The 27,369-nt window shown below is 37.0% G+C and overlaps 1 protein-coding gene across 2 annotated transcripts; it reads right to left on the reverse strand.

Moving 5' to 3' along the window:
* Nucleotides 1–580: 580 nt before the first annotated feature.
* On the reverse strand, nt 581–27,119 carry LOC145983829 (ADP-ribosylhydrolase ARH3-like). Of its 2 annotated transcripts, none has more exons than XM_083116880.1 (6): nt 26,965–27,119; nt 11,649–11,748; nt 10,278–10,554; nt 8,684–8,796; nt 4,892–5,081; nt 581–1,056 (listed from the first exon to the last, which is right to left on the reverse strand). In XM_083116880.1, exons 1-6 carry the CDS (start codon nt 26,969–26,971, stop codon nt 856–858), a joined length of 888 nt encoding a protein of 295 aa, XP_082973006.1. In that variant the 5' UTR covers nt 26,972–27,119; the 3' UTR covers nt 581–855. The 2 variants fall into 2 exon arrangements, with proteins under 2 accessions (XP_082973006.1, XP_082973001.1); XM_083116875.1 differs by having other exon boundaries at nt 26,856–27,119.
* Nucleotides 27,120–27,369: the final 250 nt, after the last annotated feature.

The following is a 27,369-nucleotide window of genomic DNA, read 5'->3' on the forward strand; positions in this document are numbered from 1 at the left end:
TGTAAAATACTGTCAGTTTTTGTTGTCTAAAGCTTACATATTTCGAAAATGTATTTTTTAAAAAATGAAATCAAATTATCTACATTCAAATAAAAATCAATAACTGTGTTATCCAAAGTATATTTGTGTGTGTGTTGGGGGACGGGGTATGATGAACAATTCCTTTTAGAGGATTTTGATGAACGACTTGGGAGGATGCATCCATGGCCTTGGGGGGGATGGGCACCTCTGCATCTGAACATCGGTATTGGTATTGGCTCAGCCCTAGTTTTTGATATATCTTTGTTTCAGACTCATTTTGACTTTTTTGTATTGTGGTCATATGTAGGTAGTGCCCACCAGTCAATATGTATGGACAGTAATGCCTGGGAGGATTATTTGGCAGAGGTCAAGGCTCCACCATGACACAATTAGCAAACTGTCAGGCCCTGAGTGGTGGTTAGCGTATGATTCTCCCTATGCACTTGCTGCACTGTTCCTCGATTTACGTTGTGTAGTCAAAGCAAAGTTGGAAATATCACCATGCTCAAAAGTCCAAGAAATTTGGCTAGAATCTCTGTATCTTTAATAAAAGAATAGCTTGATATAACTTGTACAACTTTATTGAGGTCATTATTCACAATCATTGTTATAATGAAACGAGTTCACAATTCTGGATGTCAGCATAATTAAATGGTAAAAACAATCAGAGTTCAAATCACAGATCTCGCGGATGTTCCATCACACAAAGCAAAATAAAAATTAAATAATTTCTAATGTGTTGACTGAAAATATTCTCTCACTTCCAGTTGTAGCAAACTTAATTTCATTACTAAAAGATTTCTATTTACAATGTAAGTCCAGCCCATGGAAATACTATGACAATGCAACGTCGTAGAGTCTGTCAGCCATTGTGATTGCATCTTCTACTCCTTCACAATGCTTTTGTAACGATGTATTTATTACATCATAGCCATAAAATGCTCCTGCCAAGGCACCCGTCATGCTTGCTATCGTGTCTGTGTCGCCTCCAAGGGATATGGCATACTGGATTGCTTTCTGAAAATGGTTGTCAGTCTGCAAAGATATTTTACTGTATTAGCATGCAGGAAAAAATGCAATAGAACCCCCAATATTATATTCTCAGATTTTACATTTTTTCACATTCTACATTTAACCTTCCTGGTCCATTTTAAGCAAAATGAATCACTTCTCTTGTAGTTTACAGGTTTTACACCACAATTTTTGATGTCAAGTTTTGGAATAACTCACGGTCCCTTCATCAGGCATTTATTCTTATAACAATGGAATAAATTTAACAAAAACAAAAAGGAGCAGTTATACAATGAAGCTTGTCAAAAAAGTTACATTGTTGGAACCTAACAACTGTGAAACATGCAATCTGTTTATTATTATTATTACTGTAAATGAAGATGCTATCAATTTTTAATGATCGATACCAAATATCATCAGGCAATTCAAAATCGTCCTCCTTTCTACAAAGATCCTTGATCTCTTCTCTAGGATTAAATTTCAAAGGTGGTGGCTTACCCCTCGTGTGAAAAAGAGAACTCCATTATGAGACTATATTGCCATTACTCATTATTTAATTTCTTCGTGTTCTTCTGCAATGAACAAAGCCTCCCACACATTTAAATCTACGTTACTGTTAAAATGTTTTGTTTCCAAACATTGTCATACTCAAATATGTTCACGTTAGTTTTTCGTAGTGTGAGATAGTCTGTGAAGCAGCTCAATATTTTTTGTTCATCTTGTTCTGTGGCTTCGAAGAAGACAGAAATAAAACATTTTATTTCCAGTTTAGTTCGGTGTATTAATGCAGTATCAGGTTTTAATAATGGCTTCTTAAAATATTTAACAGTTACTCTTCTGGAACCTTTCTCTTTCAATCACATGCTTCTCCTTGATGAAGTGAGATGACAAACCTGTTCTTGAGTCTAAATTTTTAATGTCTACATCATGCTCATGCTATCTTATTGCAATTGCTCGCCTACATATTTGAACATGAACAAATTATATTATACATTCTTGTGGATTCCTCACCTAGCACCAGTTTTCTCATTTTATGTTCATTAAATGTACATTCTAAATTTCTTGGGTGATGGAATAAAAACTGCAATAAGATATGCAATATTATCTGGTAAGTACAACTGTTAACGGCTTCTTTTGAATATATAAATTCAGTTGCATTAAATAATTCTTTAGAAATCTAGTGGTATTATCTTCAAAACTTTGTTAGTCTACAATTAGCACTCAAAATACCACACATTACATCAGAATCCACTTTTCTCAAAAAAAAACAAATCTAAATCAGAAACCATGAAACTGTTTACCTTCATATAATGGCCTACAACTCAGAGTCTCTGTTAGGTTTCTGTTAGTCTCTTCTTCAATGATGAAAACAAACTTATTCACAATGGAAAAGAATGAAATATCTCATTAATTGTGTTACGTACCCAATGGGTCTGATGCACGTGAGTGATTACGAATGTTAAAGAGAGATGGCAGCACAAGGCATGCAAGACAGAAGATTGCTGTAATATACATAAATTAGGAAGATGAACAATAATAGAATACAGTAAAAAGAAAATATATAAAGATAATAAATTAATAAAAATACTTGTAAAATGAAACAGGTACTCACATTTAAATAGATATGAATTTTAAAGAAGTGAAAGTACCGATATAAATTTGTCTCTCCTAATAAATCTTGGATTTGTTGGATTACGAGGGTCACTATTTATATTTTGAGCCTAACAATGAAAAAACAGGAATTTGGCATTGAAAACTGCTATATTGTTTTTCGAAGTATTCTCCTTTATGGTCAATACACTTTTGCATTCCTTCGAACCATTTGTCAAAGCAGTTTTTCCAATCTTCATGAGACACCTCCATAATATGGTTTTTGAACGCATCAACGGCGTCTTCCACCAACGAAAATCCTTGTCCACGCAATTTATTCTTGACATTCGGGAACAAGAAGAAGTCATTGGGTGCCAAATCAGGACTGTACGGCGGATGACCCATCAATTCGATATTTTGACTGTTCATAAAGTCGGTTGTTAGACGAGATGTGTGACAGCTGGCATTGTATTGATGAAGAATGATCCGGCGGCGTTGTTTTCCGTATTTGATCGAAGACCTCTGGCAAAAAAATTGTTGTGTACCATTCAGAGTTGACCGTTCTACGTTCCTCTAAAGGCACAGTTGCCACATGACCAGTTTTCCCAAAAAAACAGGCGACCATTTGTTTCGATGTGCTTCGAGCATGAACAACTTTTGTTGGATTGGGTTCATCTTGAAACACCCATACAGTCGACTGCTGTTTACGTTCCGGCTCATATGCATATATCCATGATTCGTCACCTGTTACAATCTTATATACGTCTTTTGAAGCACCACGATTGTATTTATTGAGCATTTGTTTGCACCAATTGACGCGAGCGTCTTTTTGAGTTTTTGTCAAATTGTGTGGGATCCAACGAGAACATACCTTTCTCACAGCTAAATGATCATGTAATATTTTATATATGCTGGTGGAACTAATGCCTATGGTTGCCTCAATCTCACAGTATGTCACATGACGATCTTGCAGTATTAGGTTTTGCACAGCATCAATGTTTTCTTGAAAAAAACAACTGATTTTGGACGACCTTCGCGAATCTTGTCAGTGAGCGAATGGCGGCCACGATTAAATTCGTTATACCAGCGTTTCACAGTGGCAAAGTTTGGGGCTTCATCGCCAAATGTGGAAGTAAGTTGATCGATGAACTCTTGTCTTGATAATCCACGTCGAAAATTGTAAAAAATCATTGCACGAAAATGTTCACGAGTTAATTCCATTTTATTGTTGTCGCGCAATCTCCAAGGCAACATAAACAACACAAATCAAGCTATTGACAAAACATTTGAAGTACGTTATGGTCAATAATGCCAGACGATTCCGTGCAAACGTCAAATCGCGCCTAACTTCAATCAGTGTTGCCAAGGCTCAAAATATAAATAGTGGCCCTCGTACTACGAACCCCTTTGTGGAAGTTTTGATTACACCAGTGGTGGCTCGTTCCAGTCGTGACCCACAGCACCATTTGGCTGTGTGTTTCAATCGTTTGGCACTAAGTCTACACTTTGTCATATTTACCAGTGGCAGCATGTTCCACCCAACGCCCCAAGGAATGAAATTACGATAATACCCAAAGCTCGAGGGAAGAAAGCAGGAAAAAGGATAAAATAATTCCTCAAAGAGCTGAAATCGGAGGCAAAGACATTAATCCTCCAGCTCAAAGTCGTAACCCTATAGAACTTGGTGTTAGTGAGGAAAAAGTGAGTTATTATAAACTTACGAGAATTGAACTTGGTGAAAAGGGAAAACATGTGTATGAAGGTGCACGAACGAGTGGCATAAGGGACCCATGATTGGGATATTACATAAGAATCAACACAAATCCCGAACCAGAAGGTAGTCCAGAAGAAAGTACCAACCCAGAGGGAAGAAGACCACCACCCGTTGATGAAGGAAATGAAGGCATGAACCATATAGAAGAAGAGAAATATATAGCAAGATGAAAGTTTATTAATGTGAATTCAATTGAAATAATAAGAACTTTTGAAATAAGAAAAATGATTATGTAAATATTTAAATTAGTGTGTTCTCAACTATATCTCGTTAATGTAAAGAGATAAGATATAATATAACCTTATTAACTGTCTACATTGGAAGGCTTGCTGTCTGGTTTCCTTTCTAAAAAGAACCTCCTTGAAGATAGTTACCCGTGGTGTAAAGGATTGCACCCAAAGGGAGGTTGCATATTAAGTGGTACTCACAACGTGGAGCTTACACAAATAGACGTTGCAATTGTGAGCCGAGAACACAGTTACAACCACCATTTACCTTAACATGGGGAATGTTCTTTTGTGAACACAGGAAGCTATAGATTGCTGTTGGAACAGATCGTAAAGCTGACACATCGTTGCCCAAAGCTTCCTCAACGATGCCTTGAGATGGAGGTTCCTTCTCCTTAAGGAAACGATGCATCACTTTCAGCTGGGTTCTATATGGCTGTGGGTCATCTAGGTCCAAACTGGAAAGAAACAGGTTTCAGTCAATATATTAATACAGGGCATGTAAGGAGTGTCCTTCTGGTAAGGCTCCCAAAACCAAACCTCACTTCTGCATAGCATAACCCAGTAACTGTTTTCTCCAGGCCGAGGCTCTGGTGTTGTGGATCTATGATCAGTATAATTCTCTGTAGGGTTGTGTTGTCCTTATATGTGCTGAGTGCCCCTTGACAGCCTCAGGTTATAAACAGGTAAAGAGAGCTTGGTCCTCAGAGACAGGTAGTGATTTGTTATGGTAAGGGGGTTGGGCCCAGTATAATGTGATGGGTGCCAATAACCAAATATTTTGTAGTAACATTTTTCTGTTTTATGCATAGTTTTGACAGGTCCAGAAGAGAGCAGGGACGAAACTTCAAATTGAAAGATATAGATGTGCCGGTATTGTCGCGATCGTCGATATCGGTATTATCTGGATCATCAATATCAGTATTTTCAATATCGATATCGTCGATATAGATGTTATCGGTATCATTGATATTGGTATTATCAATATCAATATTATCGGTATCGTCATTATCGGTATTGTCGATATTGATGTTTTCGATATTCGATATATCAACTCAATATCGATATTGAACTTTGATATTGGAAAATCGATATCGCACAGCCCTACTCGTCCCCACATAAAGTGGCTAAGGCTCACCCAGCCTCAAATCAATGGATACCCTGGGGGCTAAAAGTGGTCAGAGCATGGTGCTGATCACATCACCTCCAAAATGGCCCAGATCGAGAATGTATGGGGCCCTACCTCCACATCCCCTAAATGTGCCTTCATGGCATGGTGCTATATGCACGGAGAACTTTACCGTACCTTTACATGTCTGTCCATTTATTGAAAGATAAGGGAAAGAAGATGATGAGGACTGAAACAGGTGACCATTTGTAGTGACTGATGACTTGGTGCATAGGGTCAACAGAAAAGCTTGTTTGTCTTCTCAATTTCACTTCTCTCTTCTCAATTTCTGATCTCTCCGTACAGTTTCAAGAAATTTCAGAGATTTTACTGTTTGAAATTATCACCAATAGGTTGCAGTAAAAGCAATGTGTATGTGCACATGCTGGATGATACAGTGATGTGGAAATTCATGACAAAGAACCAGCTGGACAATTTCTATGATGATGACTGTATTGAGTAGTAGTCCCTGGTGCAAGCATTCTAACCATAATAAAATTTGCAACAATTATGTGCCAGGAAGGATCTAAAGGATATCGGACTAATGAGTTTCAGAATGACATTGGTTTTTTTACTGTTCTTCTTAACGTAGGGAAGTGTGCAAGTAACATTAAGTGTGCACACATTAAGTCTGCAAGTAACATTAAGCCAGTGAACATTTCCCACCACACAATGCTTAATAAATATAAATAACCCGTGATACAACAGCCCATTGAGGTCCCAGGCCTACCTACTGACCGCCGGCCTTACTCCCACCTGATTCTATTCATTCATTCAAAAGTGAAAGAAAAACAATGCCAAATAAAAAAAAATTGAAACAAAATCAAATCAAAGACAAAAAGATAAAAAAATACAGTTGAGGAGAGGATTGATGGCGATATTGATGAACAATTGAAAGTGAAATTTGCAGGTTTTGATTAATTTTCGTTCACAATAGATGAAAGTATGAATTCTGTGCGATAGCTCAATTGGCTGAATTTGTTCTTGGATGAGATTCTCATCTCAATGTGACACAAGAACTGCTTAACATGATTCCTCTCCGTGGCAGGAACTAGAGGCCATTGTACAAAGGCACAGTCTTCCTTCTGCTAAGTTGGCAATATATATAGTTTATTTGTGTAAGTCATAATTTCAAGAATTTCACAACTTGTCAGGAATACAAATCTGTGAACCTGGTTTAAGCCAATAGTCGTCAAAAGTAAAAATACTACTTGATGAATTTGAATTCAGGTTTCACGACTTCACAGAATGCGAAGAGCAATAAATTATCTTTGATTATTGCTATCTTCTCTTTTGATTCTGTGTGTGCAAGTCCCGACCTTCAAATATAACTTACTGGATTACAATGCGATTCAGTATTGAAAGAGAAATATCACGAGGTGATTGTTCCTAGATTTTCCACGTATCTATCAATACAGTATCCTGGAATAAGCCATTTTGCTGCTAGAATATTAGTGGATGACTCTTCTCCAATATGAAGATGAATGGAACAGCCTCATGATCAGAGAATGACTGACAAGCATTTGTTGTCTGCATTAAGAGTTCATTGCAAAGCTTGTTCCAAAAATAAAATTTAAAAAAAGCAAATCTCTGGGAAACGAAAGTAGAATATCATAAATGATTTTTTTTTCCAAAACGTTTGCACAAAATTTACGACTGAGAAAAATATTTGTTTTATTTTATATCAATAAAAATAAAACTGATTAGGATTATAATTAAGATATTTTTCACCACAAACATGTAATCGTGTAATCATTTAATTCTAAGGAGGGTGTTATGTAGAGGGGAATGAAGGGGAATCCCTCCCACTCTCTCGTTTTTGCATCATTTTTGGTACTTAGATGGAGGGGGGGACTATGAATTTAATTCATATAATATACCAACACCGCAAGAGAAATCACTGGAATAACCTACTTTTGGACTTCAGGGGTTGGGGTTCAAGATGTGCAGCCCGGAGAGTTTTGACATTATCGTTATGCGGCCTTACTTATGATTTGAGTTTGACATGGCTGCCTTAGACCAAATGGTCATGGTGTGGGACAGACAATAGTTACTGAATAAAATTGAACTCAGTGATGCAAGAGTCCTTTGAGAGCAAAGACTTGCCATGTGCATCAAGCCTCATTGATGTTTTCTGCCTTTCAGGATTATGGATTGATTGAGTTGATGTTTTAAGTCCACTTTATGCACAGTAACGCTAATTGGGACTGGACCTACAATTTAAAGTGGGATCAAAACCACTGGGAATTGAAACTGGAAGTCCTTGATAACAAGACAGAGCTGCTACCACTGCGCCATTGGGGAGGCTTCACTTTTCAGGATTACTTTCAAGGACCTCCCCAATCGTCCTCACGGTGCTGAGTAAATACCGAAACTTAGGAGCTCCCTCAGGAAATCGAACCTGAGACCACTTGCATCAAAGGAGAGATCGCTAACCATTGCATTACGTGGGAGTTCACATGACAAGTGACACACACAGACACAAAAATAACAAAAATGATGAATTCAGGCTGCAATACAGACAAGCTAATATTTAATTCAGAAAAGTTTCAATGAAATTCCATTTTGGACTTTTGACTTTAAACCTCAGTGGCATATTCTCCCGTGTTATCTGGTTTACCACCAGTAAAAAAGTTTTTCATTTATGTAGAAATTGCCTGAAAATTTGAAGTTGTTCGACTTCTGTTATTGTGTTACTTGCATGCCTTAAAAGGTGATTCATTTCTATTATCTCTAATTAATACATACAATAAGTAAGAATTGTTGTGGTAAACCAGGTCAAATTTTCAGAATACACCAGTGTTGAATCTGCATATTTATGCCTGAATCCATCCTGACAGAAACACCTGCAATTGTCTCCTAAGAAAAGCATATTGTATTGTAGATATTTACTCATCATCAGGCTTCTCAATCTCAGCAAGTTTCTGCATCAAGTAAGAAGAAAATTCCTCCACATCCAATGGGGACTCTGGGTCCAAAGATAGGCAACGGTGAATTGCTATGCACTAGAAAACAAAATTAATTTGAGACAGATTAATTAAACAATAGTAACTACAATGACAACTGTTATTACTTATGATATTTACATGGAGGTCAGCTCTAAGGTTTCCCTAACTTGTTTTAGCAATGATGTCAATGTCATTGGACTTGTGTGCCCCACAGTAGAGCTGAAAAATATCTCAAGTTGTTTTCATTGTCTTGACTGATTCATCACTTCAGTACTTGGAACATATCTGGGTTCAGAATGTTGGTTTGTTATTCTGCATGCTGCAAACTTCCTCTTTCCTGCATATCATTCAATAAGACAAAGATTATGAAAGATAATTCTACTGACGTGACCTTGGATCAAGTGTCTATACCTTTTACCAATTTATCCATATCTGCTTTAACTTATTCACTCATGAAGAAGGATCAAGATGAATCCAAAAATTTGTATAGCAAAAGATGGTATGCGGGATAGTCGGAAATTTTTTTTCCCCTGTGTGTATTTCCAGAAAGCGTGGAGAATTTGGGTTGGTAATATGTTGCAAATATATACGGGCATCATCCTTCTCTTGTCTGATGCACGACCTTTTCCTTGCAGAGGGCGCCAGCATACTGTTGTGTTGAAGACAGGAAGAGTTGAGAAGTGTGTGGCTGGCCAGCATGGAGAACAGAGGTGTGTTGCAATCGTGGACAAAGGATGGTGTGCAAACTGTTGTTCGCTACAAATGGGCATGTTGGTACGGAAATGCATAACCGGCTGGTTGAAGTGTATGGGCCTCACGTAATGTCGATGACATCGCCACTTAACTTGGTACTGCCAGGTAGTCACATGACTGAAAGACTGCCATTCGAAGAAATAAACCTGGCATTCTGGCATCAGGTATCCTCCTCCTGGACGACAACATGACACTCCACACAGTGGCAGCAACAACAGTCAACCATCATGCAGCAATCGGTTGGGGGTTCTGAACCACCTGCCCTTGCATCCAGTGACTTCCACTTTTTTCCATGTTCTGAAAAAGGCACTAGGAAGAAAGCATTTCACCATAACAGCAAAAGTGGAAGCTGCCGTACACAACTTGATCCGTAAACAGAACATGCAGTTTCACAAACAGGGTTTCTTGAAACTTGTGAAGTGGTACAATAAGTGCCTGAATGCTGCTGAGGACTATGTGGAAAACTAGTGTAATGATGCCTCTTTCTTCAGAATAAAACTCTTTGCAGATGGCAGACTAGGGAAAATGTTTTTTCCGACTATCTCTCGTACATGTTGGGACAAGACTAAGACACGTGACATGATATACAAACTTTTTTCTTCAATAATATCAATTACATTGTGTAAGCATGTTTCAAAATGAAATAAACAAATGACAATTCTTCATAACTCAAGAGTTAGCTTAATGTTCCTTGTGTTTCCATGTACATGTTTCATGTGTGTGAAGCAATGGAGGAAACTTTATAATTCTCACTTGAAGAACGTCTTGCAAAAGATCTGCTTTACCTGCAACAGAGCCCCATTACGGCCATTTCTGTGTGTATGCGTTATTTCTGTAGTTTTCTTTGCAACATCCAGCATTGTTTCGTAACTATTGCAACAGAACAATACAACAGGAGCTATCCTCATCGCTCCACCATTACCAAACGAGCCGGTGCCATCGAACTGCTCCTTTGCAGGGCCAAAGGGGTCCTTCACTTTCTCCGCTTTGAGTTTTGCAAAAACATCTACAATGTTTGCACCATAGCCTCTTTTAGGTTGACTAAAGTACTCCTTGACAAACCTACAAAAATAGGTACAACGTTACATATTTCACATGAAAAATGGTGGATATGTATGCATATATGCCATTGCCAACATCATGTTATGTGTGTAAAGAAACACCACATTTTTGCATATTCTAACAAGGTAGCTTAAGGGAATTTACTGAAAGAGTTTTCCAGCACAAGCCTAATAGAAATGACTTGGGACAACAAATATTCATCTACAAAGCAATGACAGGAATGTTAAAGACATTAAGGCATTTCCACACCAAATACTTTTCATTGCAGGGTTTGTAATGTAAGAAGTAGAAGTCTTACATTTCACAAGCTGAAAACTACAAACATTTGCCTTCATGCAGAATTTATAGTGTACTGAATAGTACAGACAAAAATTAAAAAGCAGACCTCAATTTCATTATTGTTGAATACATAAAGGTGATAAAAATCAGTACAGTACTCATATAAATAGTCCTCTTAACATAATAAGTTAATATATATTAAATTATATGCTTAATTATCTGCCTCGTATTTGAGTATAAGGTAAGCCAATATTTCTCAATTTCTCTACAGATGATTGATTGGCTTTATTTTACTTTGCCTTTTGTGCCAATTTTAGCTAATTTGCAAAGATGGGGATGAGTGATGATATGATGAATGGACACACACAAACATCCATGCTCAGCCTGGAATTCGAACCCAGGACCCCTGCATCGTAGCACAATGTGCTAACCACTCCACCACGGGGGCCAGCTCTCTACAGACGATGTTTTGAAGTAATGAAACAAAAATTACTTCATGTAGCAATGCAGCACATGATGTAATTGACGAAGCACGATTTCCTTGTAATTTAGATTCCCAAATTACGTGTCCGAAAGAGTAGTTGTGCATCCCAACCATCGCTGTAGTAATAATGGTTAGAGGGAAGAGTAACACACCAGAATGAATGTGACCTTGATAGCGAGTCACATGTGTCAGTGTGCACAATAAAATGGTTGACAAAACTTGACAAATGACAAATAAGTTAATGAAATGATCGACAAATAAGCGACTGGATGAATAAACAATATTTTACTTACCACCCTTTCATAGAGGCAAATATCAATGGTTAACTTACTTCTTGGCCATATCTGAGGCATCAAATTGTCCTTTATCAATGAAAGATGAAGCCACACATCTAGTCATTGCTGTATCATCAGTATATTTAAGTACTGGGGCTGACGAAAAAAAAAAGGATATTACCACAAGTAATAACAATAATCAAGAATATATTATTTTATTCAAAGATTTATCATCTTAAGAGTCATTCTGTTGGGCAATACACTCAACTAACTAACTAACCAACGCTCTAGCCTTCTTAAACCCGAAGGTTTATGGCAGCAGCAATACAAGCCTTCCATTTGTCCCTAACCTGAGCAAGATCTATCCACTCTTTTCCAACCCTACAGATTTCCTTCAGGTCCATCTCAACGTTATCCCTCCATCTTCATCTTGGCTTTCCTTCTGGTCTTACCATCAGGTTTCCGAATAAGAATCCTGTAAACTCTTCTTTCCTCTCCTATTTGTTCCACATGGCCTGCCCACCTAAGTCTTCTTGATTTCATCATTCTAATAATATAAAGGTAAAGGTAAAGTGTTCCCCTGTGCAGAGCACCATGCCATAAAGGCGTATAGGGGGTGTGGGGGTAACGCCCCACACTTTCTTGATCCGGTCGTGAGTGGGGGTGATGTGATCAGCATCATGCCCCTGACCGCCTTTACCCCCCAGGGTTTCCCCCAGGTACCCATGTTATTCGACGCTGGGTGTGCGCCGGGGTCGCTTCCACCGTTAGAAAAAGTAGCATTGCCATTACAGTACTTCATCACATTATACTAAGCTCCACCATATTTTACTATATTTCACTGTACCCATAACATAAATTGTATTTCATTGTATTGTTAGATTGCATTGTTTATGATATTGTAAACACAAACTGACATGTCCAATATCACATATAAATGGAAACAAGTGATAAAAAAAGGTAAAGTGCTCCCCTGTGCATAGCACCATGCCATGAAGGTGTATAGGGGGTGTGGGGGTAACGCCCCACACTTTCTTGATCCGGTTGTGAGTGGGGGTGATGTGATCAGCATCACGCCCCTGACCGCCTTTACCCCCCAGGGTTTCCCCCAGGTACCCATGTTATTCGACGCTGGGTGGGTGCCGGGGCCGCTTCCAACCTTAGAAAAGTTCCTGGATTTGAACCGGCCGGGGATCGAACCCGGGACCTTGAGCATGGTAGTCAGACGCGGGTACAGTGAAATATAGTAAAATATGGTGGAGCTTAGTATAATGTGATGAAGTACTGTAATGGCAATGCTACTAATTTACCTTTTTTTATCACTTGTTTCCATTTATATGTGATATTGGACATGTCAGTTTGTGTTTACAATATCATAAACAATGCAATCTAACAATACAATGAAATACAATTTATGGGTACAGTGAAATATAGTAAAATATGGTGGAGCTTAGTATAATGTGATGAAGTACTGTAATGGCAATGCTACTAATTTGTGTTTACAATACCGTGAGCACAGTAGCAAAGCGTAGTCTTACGAAGGAGGCAAGCAATGTTTCAGTACAACAAACATGTAGTACAATGACATGCCGAGGGGGGGGGGGGGGATTAAAGGTTTATAGCCTCATTTGCACAGTCACTGTATTTGTCAAAATATCATGTAAATATCAAATAAATGACGGTACTAAAAATAAACCATATGATCCGCAAACCTCACATCTACTTTCAAAATTCCAGGTAACGTTATTCATATGGTAGTAAACGTCTTACATATGCGAACTTTATTAATACCTTTATTTGTTCATTATTTTTTAATGGGGGCAAACGGTGACCAAATCGATTTAGGTAAAAAAATTGGGACTCATTTGTAATATCCGGATATGAATACAAATACATGCAACAGTACATCTAATCTAAAAGAGCTTGTAAAGAATATAATTTAACTCAATATCGGCGTAAACAAAGAAACAAACACATTATTTTTCAACACAAATGGCTATTGCTTTCAACTTGCACCGCTAATAATTATATTGTAATGCAAACATTTATAATTTCATTAACAAGAAAGGGGAAAATGACCAGAAATACTAAAGAAACTAAACATAACTGGCCTAATCTGCTAGTGTGATGTTAGTGGGTGGATCCATTCCAGAAAAATATATTACATGCATGCAAGATATTGCTGTATTCGTCAGTACTCCAGCCCCCAATAATTGAAAGATAGCCTACTTTACTTGTATTGTCGATATGCTGCCACTTTGGCCAAATCATGAAATTTACAATGAAATTGTGATTACATGAAATTCATGAAGACACACTCAAAAAAACATCCATACCCAAGCCAGGATTTCACACACAATCGTGAACCAACTGTTCAATGCACTCAACCTACTCTACATGATCATAAATTATACTGTAACAAAAAGAAGGGTAACAGTTCAGATTGCTTTATGACTATTATTTTTTTCCAAATTCTCCTAGTAGGAAGACTAATTATCGTAGAATATTGGCAAGCATTGTCACACGAAAATTTAACCTTCCTCAAAGTAATGAGCACTGTTTGGATTTCGAACAAAAAAATATTTATGTTGAAAAAAACAACTTAAAAATTACTTCACGCAAGCATGTGTGCTTCGCATGGACAATGTATTTTCTGTTGATTGATTGATTTGGTGTTTTAAGTCCACTTTATGCACAGTAAGACTACTCGGGACTGGACCTACAGTTTAACCATTTGTGTCCCAAGTGTCTCGATCGAGATACCCAAATGTAACCCTCACGGTCCCAAGCGTTTCGATCGAGACGCTGTGTCAATGTCATATTTTTTACGTTATAACTTTTCTATTTTTGGCTAGAATTTCAATTTTTTTTATATATTGTTCCTAACACATGTATTTAACAGAAATGTTTTTTTTGCATTTTTTTTGTCTTCATGAAAATGGGGGGGAAAGGCGGGAAAAGGGACTTCTCTTTTGCGTCTCTTTTCTTTTCAAGGTGAAATTTGTTCTAAAGCAATGGGTCATTCCATGTCAAATCATCCAATTTTTTAAAAAATGGTTGCATGACCATTTTAGAAAAATTTAATTTTTAGTACATACATTTGTACATGTTTCTAGATATCAAAACCAATGTTCAAAAAAATTTATTGTCTTTAGTTCTCCTGGGGCAGCCATTTTACCAACATGCCGCATGGTTTTTTTTTGCTCATGTAGCAGTATACAGAAACCTTAATATCTCAAAAACCAATAAAGCTAGAGACCTGAAACAAAATTCACTTTGTAGCTAATGAAGTATACTTCCTATGATATTCAGGTATGTCTTGCTTGAAATTGCATTGTAAGTACGAAAATTATGGTGGAAAATGGGGTAACAATAGTTAAAAAATTGCATTTTTAAGCCCGATTTTTTTAATGAAGGGGTTTAGTCTAAGGATTGATTTTTTTTCATATGTAGACCTACCTGCAGGGTGTCTGTAAATAAAATATCAGTGCTTAGAAATGCACCCCTTTTTAACAGCATGGGCTCAAACATGGCCGTTCATTGAATTTGGACATTTTTCGGGGTTAAATATCTCACATGGGTCCCCTTTAAAAATTCTGAAATTTGGCACATAGGAACCTAACTCATAGTAAAAATCTCAACTTTTAGATTCAACTCGTTTTGGTCAATATGAGGTAACATATGTCACCTAATTTCTGACGTTGCAAAGTAAGGTTAAACTACATCCCATACTTAGAATAATGAAGTCTTTTCTTTTTCTTTTTTAAATTTGGGTTAAATAAAGGCTCAGAAAATATAGTAACAGAAGGTTTTAATACTTGACTTACCAGAAATTGAAATTACAAGGTATGACAATTGAAAATCTGCAAAATTTCATTGCAAAAGGTTTGATTTATTAGGTACCCATGGCCAGTTGGTATTGTCAGCTCCAGTTTCCTATTCATTCTATGTTAAATCAGGCAGGATTCTTTGTTCTTTCACTAAGTTCCTAAGTAAATTATCAGAAACCTTCAGTTCATCACATATTTTTCTTGACCAAGTGGTAGCAATCAAACTGATGATTCTGACCTTTTCAACATTAGTTTTTTGCTCATTTACATTTTTCATCTTATAATTTCAATTATATGAATGTACTGGCCACGCAAAGGATTGTCACACATGCTTTCCTTTTCTTCAGTTTTAATACTTAGTGAAAAGCAACTTTCCAGTTTCCTTTGCACTCCTTGTAGGATGTGAATAGATTTTCGAGCAAGATCACTTTATTGTTTTTCTGCAATCAGCCTCCTCAGTTTTGAAACAGGAGATGCATAAAAAACAGAATAGACTTCATGCATTTTCTTTAGTTTTCCTTGGCTTGGCACAAAGACATGATTTCAATTCTGGCATTTAAGTGAGTCACTTTCTCCACATATGAAACTTTTACTCCAACATATCAGCAGTGATCATTTTACATTCTACATTTTATAAGTAGCTTCGCTACAACTACAGCTACTCTTCCAAAATGTAGCTTCGCTACAGCTACAACTACATTTACCAAAAAGTAGCTCGCTACGCTACTCCTGTTCGCTACTTCGCTACTTTTGCGCTACTTCTGTATTAAACACTTAAAACAGCAATATGGCTATTCAAAAGAAGCCCTAGTATGATAGTTGTACGTACTGAAAAATAGATTCTGTTATTTATTACCATGATTCCCTTCATTCTATAATTTTTATAGCAGTGTTACTTCAGTTATATATTTTGAATAAAGTGTTTGAGAATAAAGTACCTTTGTAAGTGGCATATCAATTCAAAAAACTAGGTCTTACATGTATCCGTGATGTTCTTATTGTCATTTGAAAAATATTTATGTGACAGACTTTTTTTTTTAAAATTAATTGGAAGAATATCACATGTATCGAAATTAACTAGAATGTGTTGCACAAAATGGGAATAAGATAAAAATGTGATATTTAGCAATTTAATCTTCTTAACTTAAACAGAATGTTATTTGGGGGGATGGCGGATATTTGCTCGATCCTTGAGGATAGCTGGGTGATGCTTCTAGTGGTATAAATGAGAAACAGATGGAGCAATGCTTTACGTAAGTTTTTCTGTTGGAAATGCTTCCCCGAAGACACAGTAATTGTTACCTTGTATTCAAAGGGCCCCAGGTTCGATACCCGGCGGAGGGCACATGGTGGTTCGTTTAAGTCTCGATCAGCTGATTTGTGCATAAAGTGGACTCAAAACAAACACTAGGAATGACTCCTAGTTGGGAAGATGGGATCCTCCTGCTCCTCCATTCCCCACACTGCTCATCATTCATCATTCTTTCTCATTCTCACAATTAACCAAAAGTGGCAGAAAACGGCCATAGATAAGAAAATAACTAAGTAAACAATGCATCCTCATTGCCATGATTAGAAAAAGTTAGAGAAAAGGGGCGCAAAAGTAGGAAAAATACATAAATTTGAAAACTGTGTAATTTAACAAAAAAATGTCATTTCTGCAGGAAAGTCAATAACTTGTACGTTTTTTTTACAATATGATAAAATATATTGAGGAAACTGATGTGTAAACCCGAGTGTTCTAAACATATTGTAATTTTAAAATTTGCGAACAAACATTATGACCAAAATAATTGTAATTCCAGAAACACTATCGTCCTTGTAACAATAATTTCTTGCCGGTGTGATCCTATACACTTGCAATGATCAATGCTGTTAACGTACTGAACTATTGATTGCTGGCACTATTGCTTTGTCAGATTAGTAGAAAATGGATAGCCCATTTTTGCACTGTATGTTGTGTTTTGCACAGTAATTATCGATATTTTGCTGTCTGTTACGCCATCGATATCCATAGGATTTGTTCCAGGGGTGGCACAAACGGGGCATTTTTTCCTGGCGGTGTAGCAAATGCGGCATGATTCTCCCCAAAATAGCGATGCAGCTAAAATAATTGGCTATTAGCCGGAATATATTCATATATGCCAGTTAGTTATCTGGATATTAGAATTATTCAGATGCTAATGAAATAAATTACGCAGATATTTATAATCTGCGATATAAAGATATTTATAATCTAGATTATCTGTATTTGCATGTAATGGACTTTGTCTTTTTGAGTCTCTTGCAAAAGTAAGCAATATTGTCCTTTATTTTTGATGCCGTTGCCACATTCAAAAATTACCTCAAAATGCTGAGAAAAATGTAGCTGTAGCGAAATTTTCGCTACAACTATAGGAATTTTGTAGCTTCGCTACCGCTACAACTACAATTTAAAAATGTAGTGCCGCTACAGCTACAGCTACAAATTTTGTAGCTAGCTACAGTAGCGACGCTACAAGTAGCATGCTACTTCCGACCACTGCATATCAGGCATATTGATTTAACTGGTACAAGGCTTTCTTGACACTTTTTTACCTTACCTTACTTAACATTTTCTTTCAGTGGTACTTCTGAAGATCACAACATACTTTACCATATAAAAAGCTATATTTAACACATTGGGGTCTCACGACGGGCATAGCCCGCAGTGCACTTAAAGTCAATGTGGACGAACGACGGGCATAGCCCGTCCTGCGGTATGCAATCGCTTTGCTGATTGAACGACGGGCTATGCTCGTACTTCGTCTCAAGCGCGTGTTCATTGAAGCCGCTCTGTTGAAATTCCGATGCTAGGTGACTCATGTGCTATTTTTATCTCGCACCTGTGACTGTTGTCGGGTTGATGTACTGTGCATTGTTTAGAATGGCGTCGTTAGATCCAGACTGCATAAAGGATTCCGCTCTCAGAGTTTGAAGTTAGCGACGATTTTGATGATGCACATGAATTTGAAGATTTGGAAGGTAGGTTATATTCGTAATAATTATTGTCGACAATATAAACAGTGTTGCAAACTCTAGTATTTTATGAATGAAGTGAGAAGAGGTAATTTTTTTGGGTCCATTCATCTTGCCTTTTGCTTGATTCTCCTACATGCACTGATGTATTTTTAGTTTTTCCATTTATTATTTTGTATAGTGTATGTAAAATAAAAATTTATTTAATTTATTTAGTTTATTTATTTATTTGTTTAATTTTTACAGATGACGCAGAACCAACTGATACATCGTCTGGTCCTGTCCCGCAGCCACTTTTTCATACAAAAGATAATTACTTGTAATTTGTAATTATTTGTTGTTATGTGCACATAAGAATTATTCTTATGCAAGATTCAAAAGATGTATTGATAGTTTATGTAGTTAATTATTGAAATTTCCAGATTACGAACTTAAAATATCTCTATATTAACATTTGTTACAATGTTGTACTTTTTTCTTCTTCACAAAACATTGCTGAAAAAATATTAAAAAACGTCTGAAAATGAAAATAAAATTTAGCAAATTTTTGTTCATTGAAAAGAGGAAGTTTTGTAGATTTAAGAAATATGTGGTAAATAAAAACAAATTAAAAATATTTTTTCTATGATTTTTTGAAAAACAACCAAAAACCGCAGACCAGAGGTAACAATGCTCTATTATGAGGCCAGACCCGAATGTGTTAATGGTATTTGCATATTGTCTCTAAGCCATACACCTGTAGTCTTGACCTAAGAAGTGTTATCATTTTCACTGACTTTGTTAAGATTAGGTAGGTCTTTGGGAAACTTACCAAAAGGGTATTTATGACAGTCCTCTCCAGTTAAATATATTACAGAACACTCCATTTCCTGTCACAGATAACAGACATTCACAAGTCACTACTCTTGGCACATTAGGCAAAGGAAGAATGACAACAGAGATTGTACATGCACAGATCTATTCAAGGCTTGCCTCTCATCCTATCAAAACACGTCTCTGAATCGTCTGCTGTGCATGACTCATATCTATGTCTTTTCTTGGAAGAAAAAAAAAGTGGAAAATAAAGGAAACAAAAGATATTATATTCTACCGGCTTTGACACTCCAAAATAAATAGCCTACTTTCAGTGGAGTGTCCAAGGAGGGGTTTGTGGGGGTCATAACCCAAATACCTTTGGACTAGTATTCCATAAACAATTACATTAAGGCAGGATAGTGTTACAAAAACAGGACTGTATACTAAAAAAGTATATGGAACCCCCCCCTCCCCTTCGAAATTCCTGGGCATGCCACTGCCTATCTTAAGATGCATGTACTGCTACATTGATAAAAATATGGAGGAAGCTCAGTTTTGGAGCTGACAATACCAACTGGTCATGGGTACCTAATAAATCAAACCTTTTGCAATGAAATTTCGCAGATTTTCAATTGTCATACCTTGTAATTTCAATTTCTGGTAAGTCAAGTATTAAAACCTTCTGTTACTATATTTTCTGAGCCTTTATTTAACCCATATTTAAAAAAGAAAAAGAAAAGACTTCATTATTCTAAGTATGGGATGTAGTTTAACCTTACTTTGCAACGTCAGAAATTAGGTGACATACGTTACCTCATATTGACCAAAACGAGTTGAATCTAAAAGTTGAGATTTTTACTGTGAGTTAGGTTCCTATGTGCCAAATTTCAGAATTTTTAAAGGGGACCCATGTGAGATATTTAACCCCGAAAAATGTCCAAATTCAATGAACGGCCATGTTTGAGCCCATGCTGTTAAAAAGGGGTGCATTTCTAAGCACTGATATTTTATTTACAGACACCCTGCAGGTAGGTCTACATATGAAAAAAAATCAATCCTTAGACTAAACCCCTTCATTAAAAAAATCGGGCTTAAAAATGCAATTTTTTAACTATTGTTACCCCATTTTCCACCATAATTTTCGTACTTACAATGCAATTTCAAGCAAGACATACCTGAATATCATAGGAAGTATACTTCATTAGCTACAAAATGAATTTTGTTTCAGGTCTCTAGCTTTAATGGTTTTTGAGATATTAAGGTTTCTATATACTGCTACATGAGCAAAAAAAAAATATGCGGAATGTTGGAAAAATGGCTGCCCCAGGAGAACTAAAGACAATACATTTTCTTGAAAATTGGTTTTGATATCTAGAAACATGTACAAACTTATGTACTAAAAATGATTTTTTTCTAAAATGGTCATGCAACCACCATTGGATGGTTTGGCATGGAATGACCCCAATGCTTTTCACTCCCTCCTGTTAACTGCATTCCAAGGAAGCTTGTTTATCAGTATCTGATGTCAAAATGAAAGTTTTCCGTGAGGGCGCAAGCAGGGGGTGGGGGATGGGGGAGGGGGAAGACTGGTTGTTGAATCTGCCTTGTGAGAATGGAATTTCGAAGTGTGCTGAAGGAAACCTCTGTTAGCACAAGTTGCAACAGGGGTTACCCTGCATTGTCTAAACATAGAATTTCAAGCAGCTGCAAGAATCTGCGCTCATTTTTCACTGCGTTCTAGCTTTTCGTCCGTGAATGTTGTGCGTAGGTGTCGTTTTGTGCCCAAGTGCGAGGACATTTTTTGGGTGAAGTGACAATTTTTTAAAATAATTTTTGGGGGTTTTCTCCCTTCCCCCTCCATATATACGCCAAATTTGCATAAATTTTGCATTTTGTGCATTTTGACATTTTTCGGGGGGGGGGGGGGCGTGGGGAAACACCATCTTTTTTAAGAAAAGTATTTTTGAGGGGATTTCCCCCTTTCCCCCTCCATATGTACACCGAATGTGCATAAATTATATATCGTCTGAATCTGTGATTCATTCTGCGTACAACGGTATATCTTTCATATCTCTAGGGCATTTAGTTTCTGAGCTATAGTCATTTCAATGTAACTCCTCATTTTGAAGCTTGAATCAGTGGCGGCGTGCCGACCATTCCTTTTGGGGGTACAACTCAAGTTACATTGGTCATATGATAATAATGCAAATATTTTTGTGTTCCTTACATGTCAGCGATAATTTCTATGTGCATTTTGAACTTTTCATATCCTTTTCTTCGGGGGGCGTGGGGGGAGAAACCCCATTTTTTAAAAAAGTATTTTCAGGGGATTTCCCCCGTTTCCTCCTCCATATATACGCCCAATGTGCATAAATTACATATCGTCTGAATCTGTGATTCATTTTGCGTACAACGGTATATCGTTCATATCTCCAGGGCAAATAGTCTCTGAGCTAAAGTTATTTCAAGGTAGCGCTGCATTTTGAAGCTTGAATCAGTGGCGGCGTGCCGACCATTCCTTTTGGGGGTACAACTCAAGTTACATTGGTCATATGATAATAATGCAAATATTTTTGTGTTCCTTACATGTCAGCGATCATTTCCATGTGCATGTCGACACTGTCATGTACTTTTTTCTTGGGGGGAGGGTGGGGGAACCAATTTTTTTTCCCCGAAATTTTGGAATTTTGAGAGTTAGCCCCCTCCCCCCCGCCACATATACGCCGAATTTGCATAAATTTCATATAGTCTGAATCTCTGGTTCATTCCGCGTACAACGGAATATCACTCATCTCTCTAGGGCAATTAGTCTCCGATCTACACTCATTTAATTGAAACTCTGCATTTTGCTCAAAATCGGCTCAGGACAGAGAGGCTTACATGTGAAAATGGCCTTGGGACTCAAAAGGTTAAAGTGGGATCCAAACCACTATGTGCCTCCACCGGGTATCAAACCCGGGAGCCCTTGATTACAAGGCGACGAAGCTAACACTGTGCCATCGGGGACGCATGTGTATTTTCTGTTGACAAACGACTGTAGGTATGTGTGTCTGTAGTAAGGACAAGTACGGGAATCAAAATGTTTGGACTGAGGACGGAAAGATCGTCATCAAAACAGAGATGGAAAGGAAATAAGTAACAAGCTCTGAAGTTGTGTTGGTGTACAGGTTGCCAAATATCTCTTATACACATTCAATTGTTTGCAAGATGTACTACAATTTGCATTCGGAAACTACGACCATTATATTTGTATCGGCAATGTAAACGCAGATTTTTTAAAACCTAAAGAACCAGATACAAAAGTACTGTCGGGTGTATTTAAAGAACTAAACTGCATTCAAATTGTAAAAAAAAAAAAAAAAAAAAAAAAAAAAAATTGTGGAAAACTGCCACATCGAAGTCCGTAATAGACGTTATAATACGTTCTAAAAAGACAAAGGTTTTATTTGTAAATCAACTGTCATTGACAGGTATATCTGATCATGATACAGTGTATGCAGTATTTGAAGTTTATAATTGTGTAAAAAATCGAAAATGAAATTTGTCCGTTACTGTGACTTTAAACAACTAGACATCAACAAGTTCAATGAGGATGCAAAAAAATCATGCTGGGAGGATATAGAAGGATGTGCGAACGTGAACAGCCAGGTCGAAATAATAAATGAGGCAATACCATTGCTGGCGATCAAACACATCCCTGATAAAACGTGCAGAGTGACAATGCCTCCCGCACCATGGATAAACAACACCATTCGTGAATTTTGGAAGCTTAGGGACTACTATCATTTGAAATGCGTAAACACCGGTGATAACAATAGCCTTCTTAGCTACAAATACTTTAAAAGAAGAGCTAAAAAATTAGTGCAAAACAGCAAGTTTCACTATCATAAATCTGCAATCGATATGAACATAAAGCATGCAAAAGGAATGGGGGCGACCCTGCGTAAACATGGCCTAATAGGTAGCAAAGATGTCAGTCAGGATATTCCTGAAAACATACTTGATCCAAATAGCATTAATGATAATGACTACTTTATACAAGCTTCGCAGAGTGAAGCTGAACAGAATACGCTGTAAAAAATTTGCAATTATTTTACCACTCGCAAAATGCAAGCCTGTTAAAACTGTGAATGACTTGCGCCCAATAAGTATACTTCCGAAAATGTCAAAAATTCTAGAGCATATTGTACACAAGCAGCTATTCACAAACGTTATAACATCTAGTTTCCCAAAGCATCAGTCTGGTTTTCGGCCCAATCACAGCACCACAACAGCCATTCTGAAAGTTGCTGATGATGTACAAAAAGCTATTGATAAAAGCAAAATCACCTTACTTGTACGCCTTGATTTCTCAGAAATATTTGATTGTGTGAACCATGAAGTTCTACTCTGGATATTACACAGCAACTGGGTTAACGGCATAACCCATAATAATTGGTTTGCATCGTACCTTTCTGGCAGGAAGCAGCATGTACAAATCAGAGGCAAAAATAACTATTCCTCTGGGTGGTTAAACATTCGAAATGGAGTTCCCCAAGGAAGCATTCTTGGCCCTCTCCATTTATGTAATGGACTTACACACGAGCCTCTCGCATGCGCAGTATTACCAATATACTGACAATACTCATATATACATACATACAAGGATACAAGAGTTCTCCAATGCAGCATCACAATTACAAAAATATCTGAACGCCATAAGCGACTGGGCACAAACTAACTTACTAAAATTATACCCAACCAAGTCGAAATTTGTCATAATAGGAACAAAATTTCTGGTAAAAAAGCTAAGTCAAAACACAGATCACATGATTCTCCCCAAATTGAATAACCACCCATTTAATTTAGAAAATACTGTTAATAACCTTGGCTTTGTCATGGATTCCCACATAGATTGGTCAGGTCATATTTCAGCGCAGATAAAAAATCGAGCCTTACATCACTTGAAGAATATTGTAGGCATGGAGGCTAAAAAAAAAAAAAAATGTGCGAGAGTCTAGTTTCATCACAATTAATCTACGGATCCACGGTTGGAAGCAGCTCCATAACTAATAAGCTACACAAGCTACAAAATGCATGCATAAGATTCATTTACAAGCTGAAAGAAAGGAACCACATTTTGAAATACTTATTCAGTTTGAATTGGCTTGAGACCAAGAATTTCGGGAAAAACAAATTATTAACTTTAACACATAAAGTAGTAGGCAACAAGCAGCCTGCAGATCTCTTTGAGAAACTGAACAAAAATTCGAGCAGACATGATCATGTAACACGACGAAAAAATTTATTGTCAGTCCCAGTACATAATACTGGAAACCATATACTGAAACTGGCACTATTTGTGGTAGATTATGAGTGCTCGACTTCTTGGGTATCGAGCTCCTAACCACAAATAACATTTATCCTACATGGGCAAGCAACCCATTACATTCAATCAATGCACTGAACTTGAGGGAGGGAGGGGTCACTGTCTCAGTGCAAGTTATTGGAAAGAAAACAGAACATTCACGCACATACTCATTTTTGAGAATTGAATCATTTGAAAACTGTTTGGTTTAATTATATCCCAGTTAACTTTTTTCTACTTTTACGACATTTCAATAAAATGTACTCAATTCTCCTTTGTAATCTTTTATACATGGAAACATTTATTGTAAATGTTGATCGTCACAGGTGAAACCATGTGGCTTGTCCACAACCGGAAGTGACATATCTAAAGTGCTACCACATTTCAAAATTATAAGATTTGTTTGTTCAATGTTTTATCTAAATATTTTAGACCCTCTTGATCTTTTTTTTCTTGGATATATATGTTCATATTATGGTACCAGTTAGATAAGTCGGAGACACATTCAACTCGTTTTTTTTTTTTCAAATAAAAATCATTTCTACTTACCTCATATGCATAGCAGAACATTTTACAACCTGGGGATCACACAGGAATCAGACGGGAATGTACTTAAGGAATTCAGTTCCTGTGGCCTTTTGGAAGCTGGGAATAGCATTTTTTTCCATTCATGAAACTTATTCGGCCGGTAAATAATGTAATTTTCGACATTCATGTATCTGCATTGCACGATAGCTCGTGCCACCATTACCGTCGACTACGTGAATCAAATGTTCCATGCCTTTGATTATGTAACCCCCTGTCAGTGTAGCAACCACGTGGTAGTTTTACAAGATGACGTGTGAGCGAGTTTTTTTTTTTCAAATTTAATGTTTGCCTAACCTAACTGAACCTAACCTAACCTTCCGTGAATGGTTTGTGGATCAATTTTCGCTTAAAAACCTTTTGTGAATAGTTTGTGCGGCATTTATCAGGGTAAGAGTCTAGTTTACGTCCTTTTCATAAGGAATACGTGTCATATATCATTGGAAAGGTTATTGTATAAGGAATTCAACAAACTAAATCCCAAGGCGAGGAAAAATTTCCTGGAGGAGAAAATCGAGAAAAACCGATGCTGTCCGGATATGCGTAAATGAACGTACTGAGGACATTTTTCGATGATGAAGCACATATTTAGGGGTGAAATGAGTGCTAATGGAACCTAACCGGAGTGATTTTACAATACCGGGAATTTCTCCATTTTGTTTGAAATTCGGCATACTCACTAAATTAGGGCTCCTAATCACGAATCTGAAGTTAAAATTTGGCGCTCACGTGTCAAACTTGCAAAATAAGAGGGTCAGTCATCGCAACCGACAATGCACAATTGCTCATTATTAATCGCAAGATTTTCCGTTTCGAATACTTAAAGAACGAAATATATATATATTCCTGATATTACTACGACCCTAAAATTTAACTATGTTTCCTAACCTAACCTAGCTTAACCTAACCACGTGCCAATGGTTCGTGGGGCTAGCGCCAATGGTCCGTGGGGCTAGCCATAATTCAGGAATTTCTATACGTGAGCGCCAAATTTTAAGTGCAGATTCGTGATTAGGAGACTCAAATTAGCAAGTATCCGAAATTTCAAACAAATTGGAGAAATTCCCTGTATTGTTAAATTATACCAAAGAAAATATTACTTACCCTACGGATGCCGGAGCGCCAGCTGTCTGCTAGCACGGTTTTGTAAACGGGCAAGAAGGAGTGCGCAAGGACGTAAACGGGCAAGAAGGACGTAAAATAGACTGTAGCCTTTATCAGTTCATAAGTTTGGAAACACTACATATCAGCTGACGATAGACAACGTGAGTCAAGATTTGCCTGCCTAATTAGCCAATAAATACTTGTAATGTTAAAAATTACGCTTTTTTCAGTGAAAAAAACATAATCCCAAGTTGAAAAATGTTCCGCTATGCATATAAGGTAAGTACAAATGTAAATAATTCGGAAAGAAAAGAGTTAAATGTGTTTTCACTATATCTAACTAGTACCCGCAATACAAGAAAAGGAACTTGGGCCAAAAAGAGTTGTCATATCAAATGATCACGTAACATCCAAAAATTAATGTAATCATGCACTGGAAAGGGAAGGGGCATGTTAACATAGGTTTCACCAATGAGGAAGGTTGTGTGGACAAGGGTCGACCCTAATTTTCCTTATTGATTATACATCTAGCACTAGAAGTCATTTGCAATAACATTAGGACTCGCATGGGATTGTATATCTCTTACTCTATACAATTTCCTCACCTTTAAAATAAGGGCCAGTGAGTTTGTCAAAATATTTTTGTATGACACTATTTGAGACAGGATCAAATTCATATGGTGAACCAAGACAATCACCCAAAACCGATCCTACCATACATCCTCTGTATTTGCTTGGAAGTAAGTTCTTGTTGAATTTTGTCATCATAGCTCTCAAGATTACATACATTTGTGTTCGTTTATGGCTCTCTCTATTACAAATTGTCCCATTCTGTACAAACAAGAGGGCAGGCAATTCATTTTTTGGTCACTAACCGGACAAGTTAATCCTTTCTGTTTCATAATTTGATTTATTAATTTTATATATGTGAAAAAATGAAAATAACTACGCTAGTAACAATCAGCTTCACTTTCATGCTTTCATCATGGAGTACAGTTGGATACATAAAAAATAGCAGTCAAATTGTCGCCCGCAATATCACTTTTCTTTACTCTTTTTCATGTTTTATCACTTTTACAGATATTATAAACTGCTTCGTTAAAGTGTTCTTTGAACGAA

Source organism: Lepisma saccharinum, chromosome 1, assembly GCF_977018435.1.
Source record: "Lepisma saccharinum chromosome 1, izLepSacc3.1, whole genome shotgun sequence".
NCBI lineage: Eukaryota > Metazoa > Arthropoda > Insecta > Zygentoma > Lepismatidae > Lepisma > Lepisma saccharinum.

Coding starts and splice junctions, on each gene's coding strand:
- LOC145983829 (XM_083116875.1), bottom strand. CDS start 27,039: ATGTATGTAATCTTGAGAGCTATGATGACAAAATTCAACAAGAACTTA. Junction 11,749..26,855: donor CACTGGCCCTTATTTTAAAG/GTGAGGAAATTG, acceptor TTTTTTCGTCAG/CCCCAGTACTTAAATATACT. Junction 1,057..4,891: donor AGAACATTCCCCATGTTAAG/GTAAATGGTGGT, acceptor ATATCTTTGCAG/ACTGACAACCATTTTCAGAA.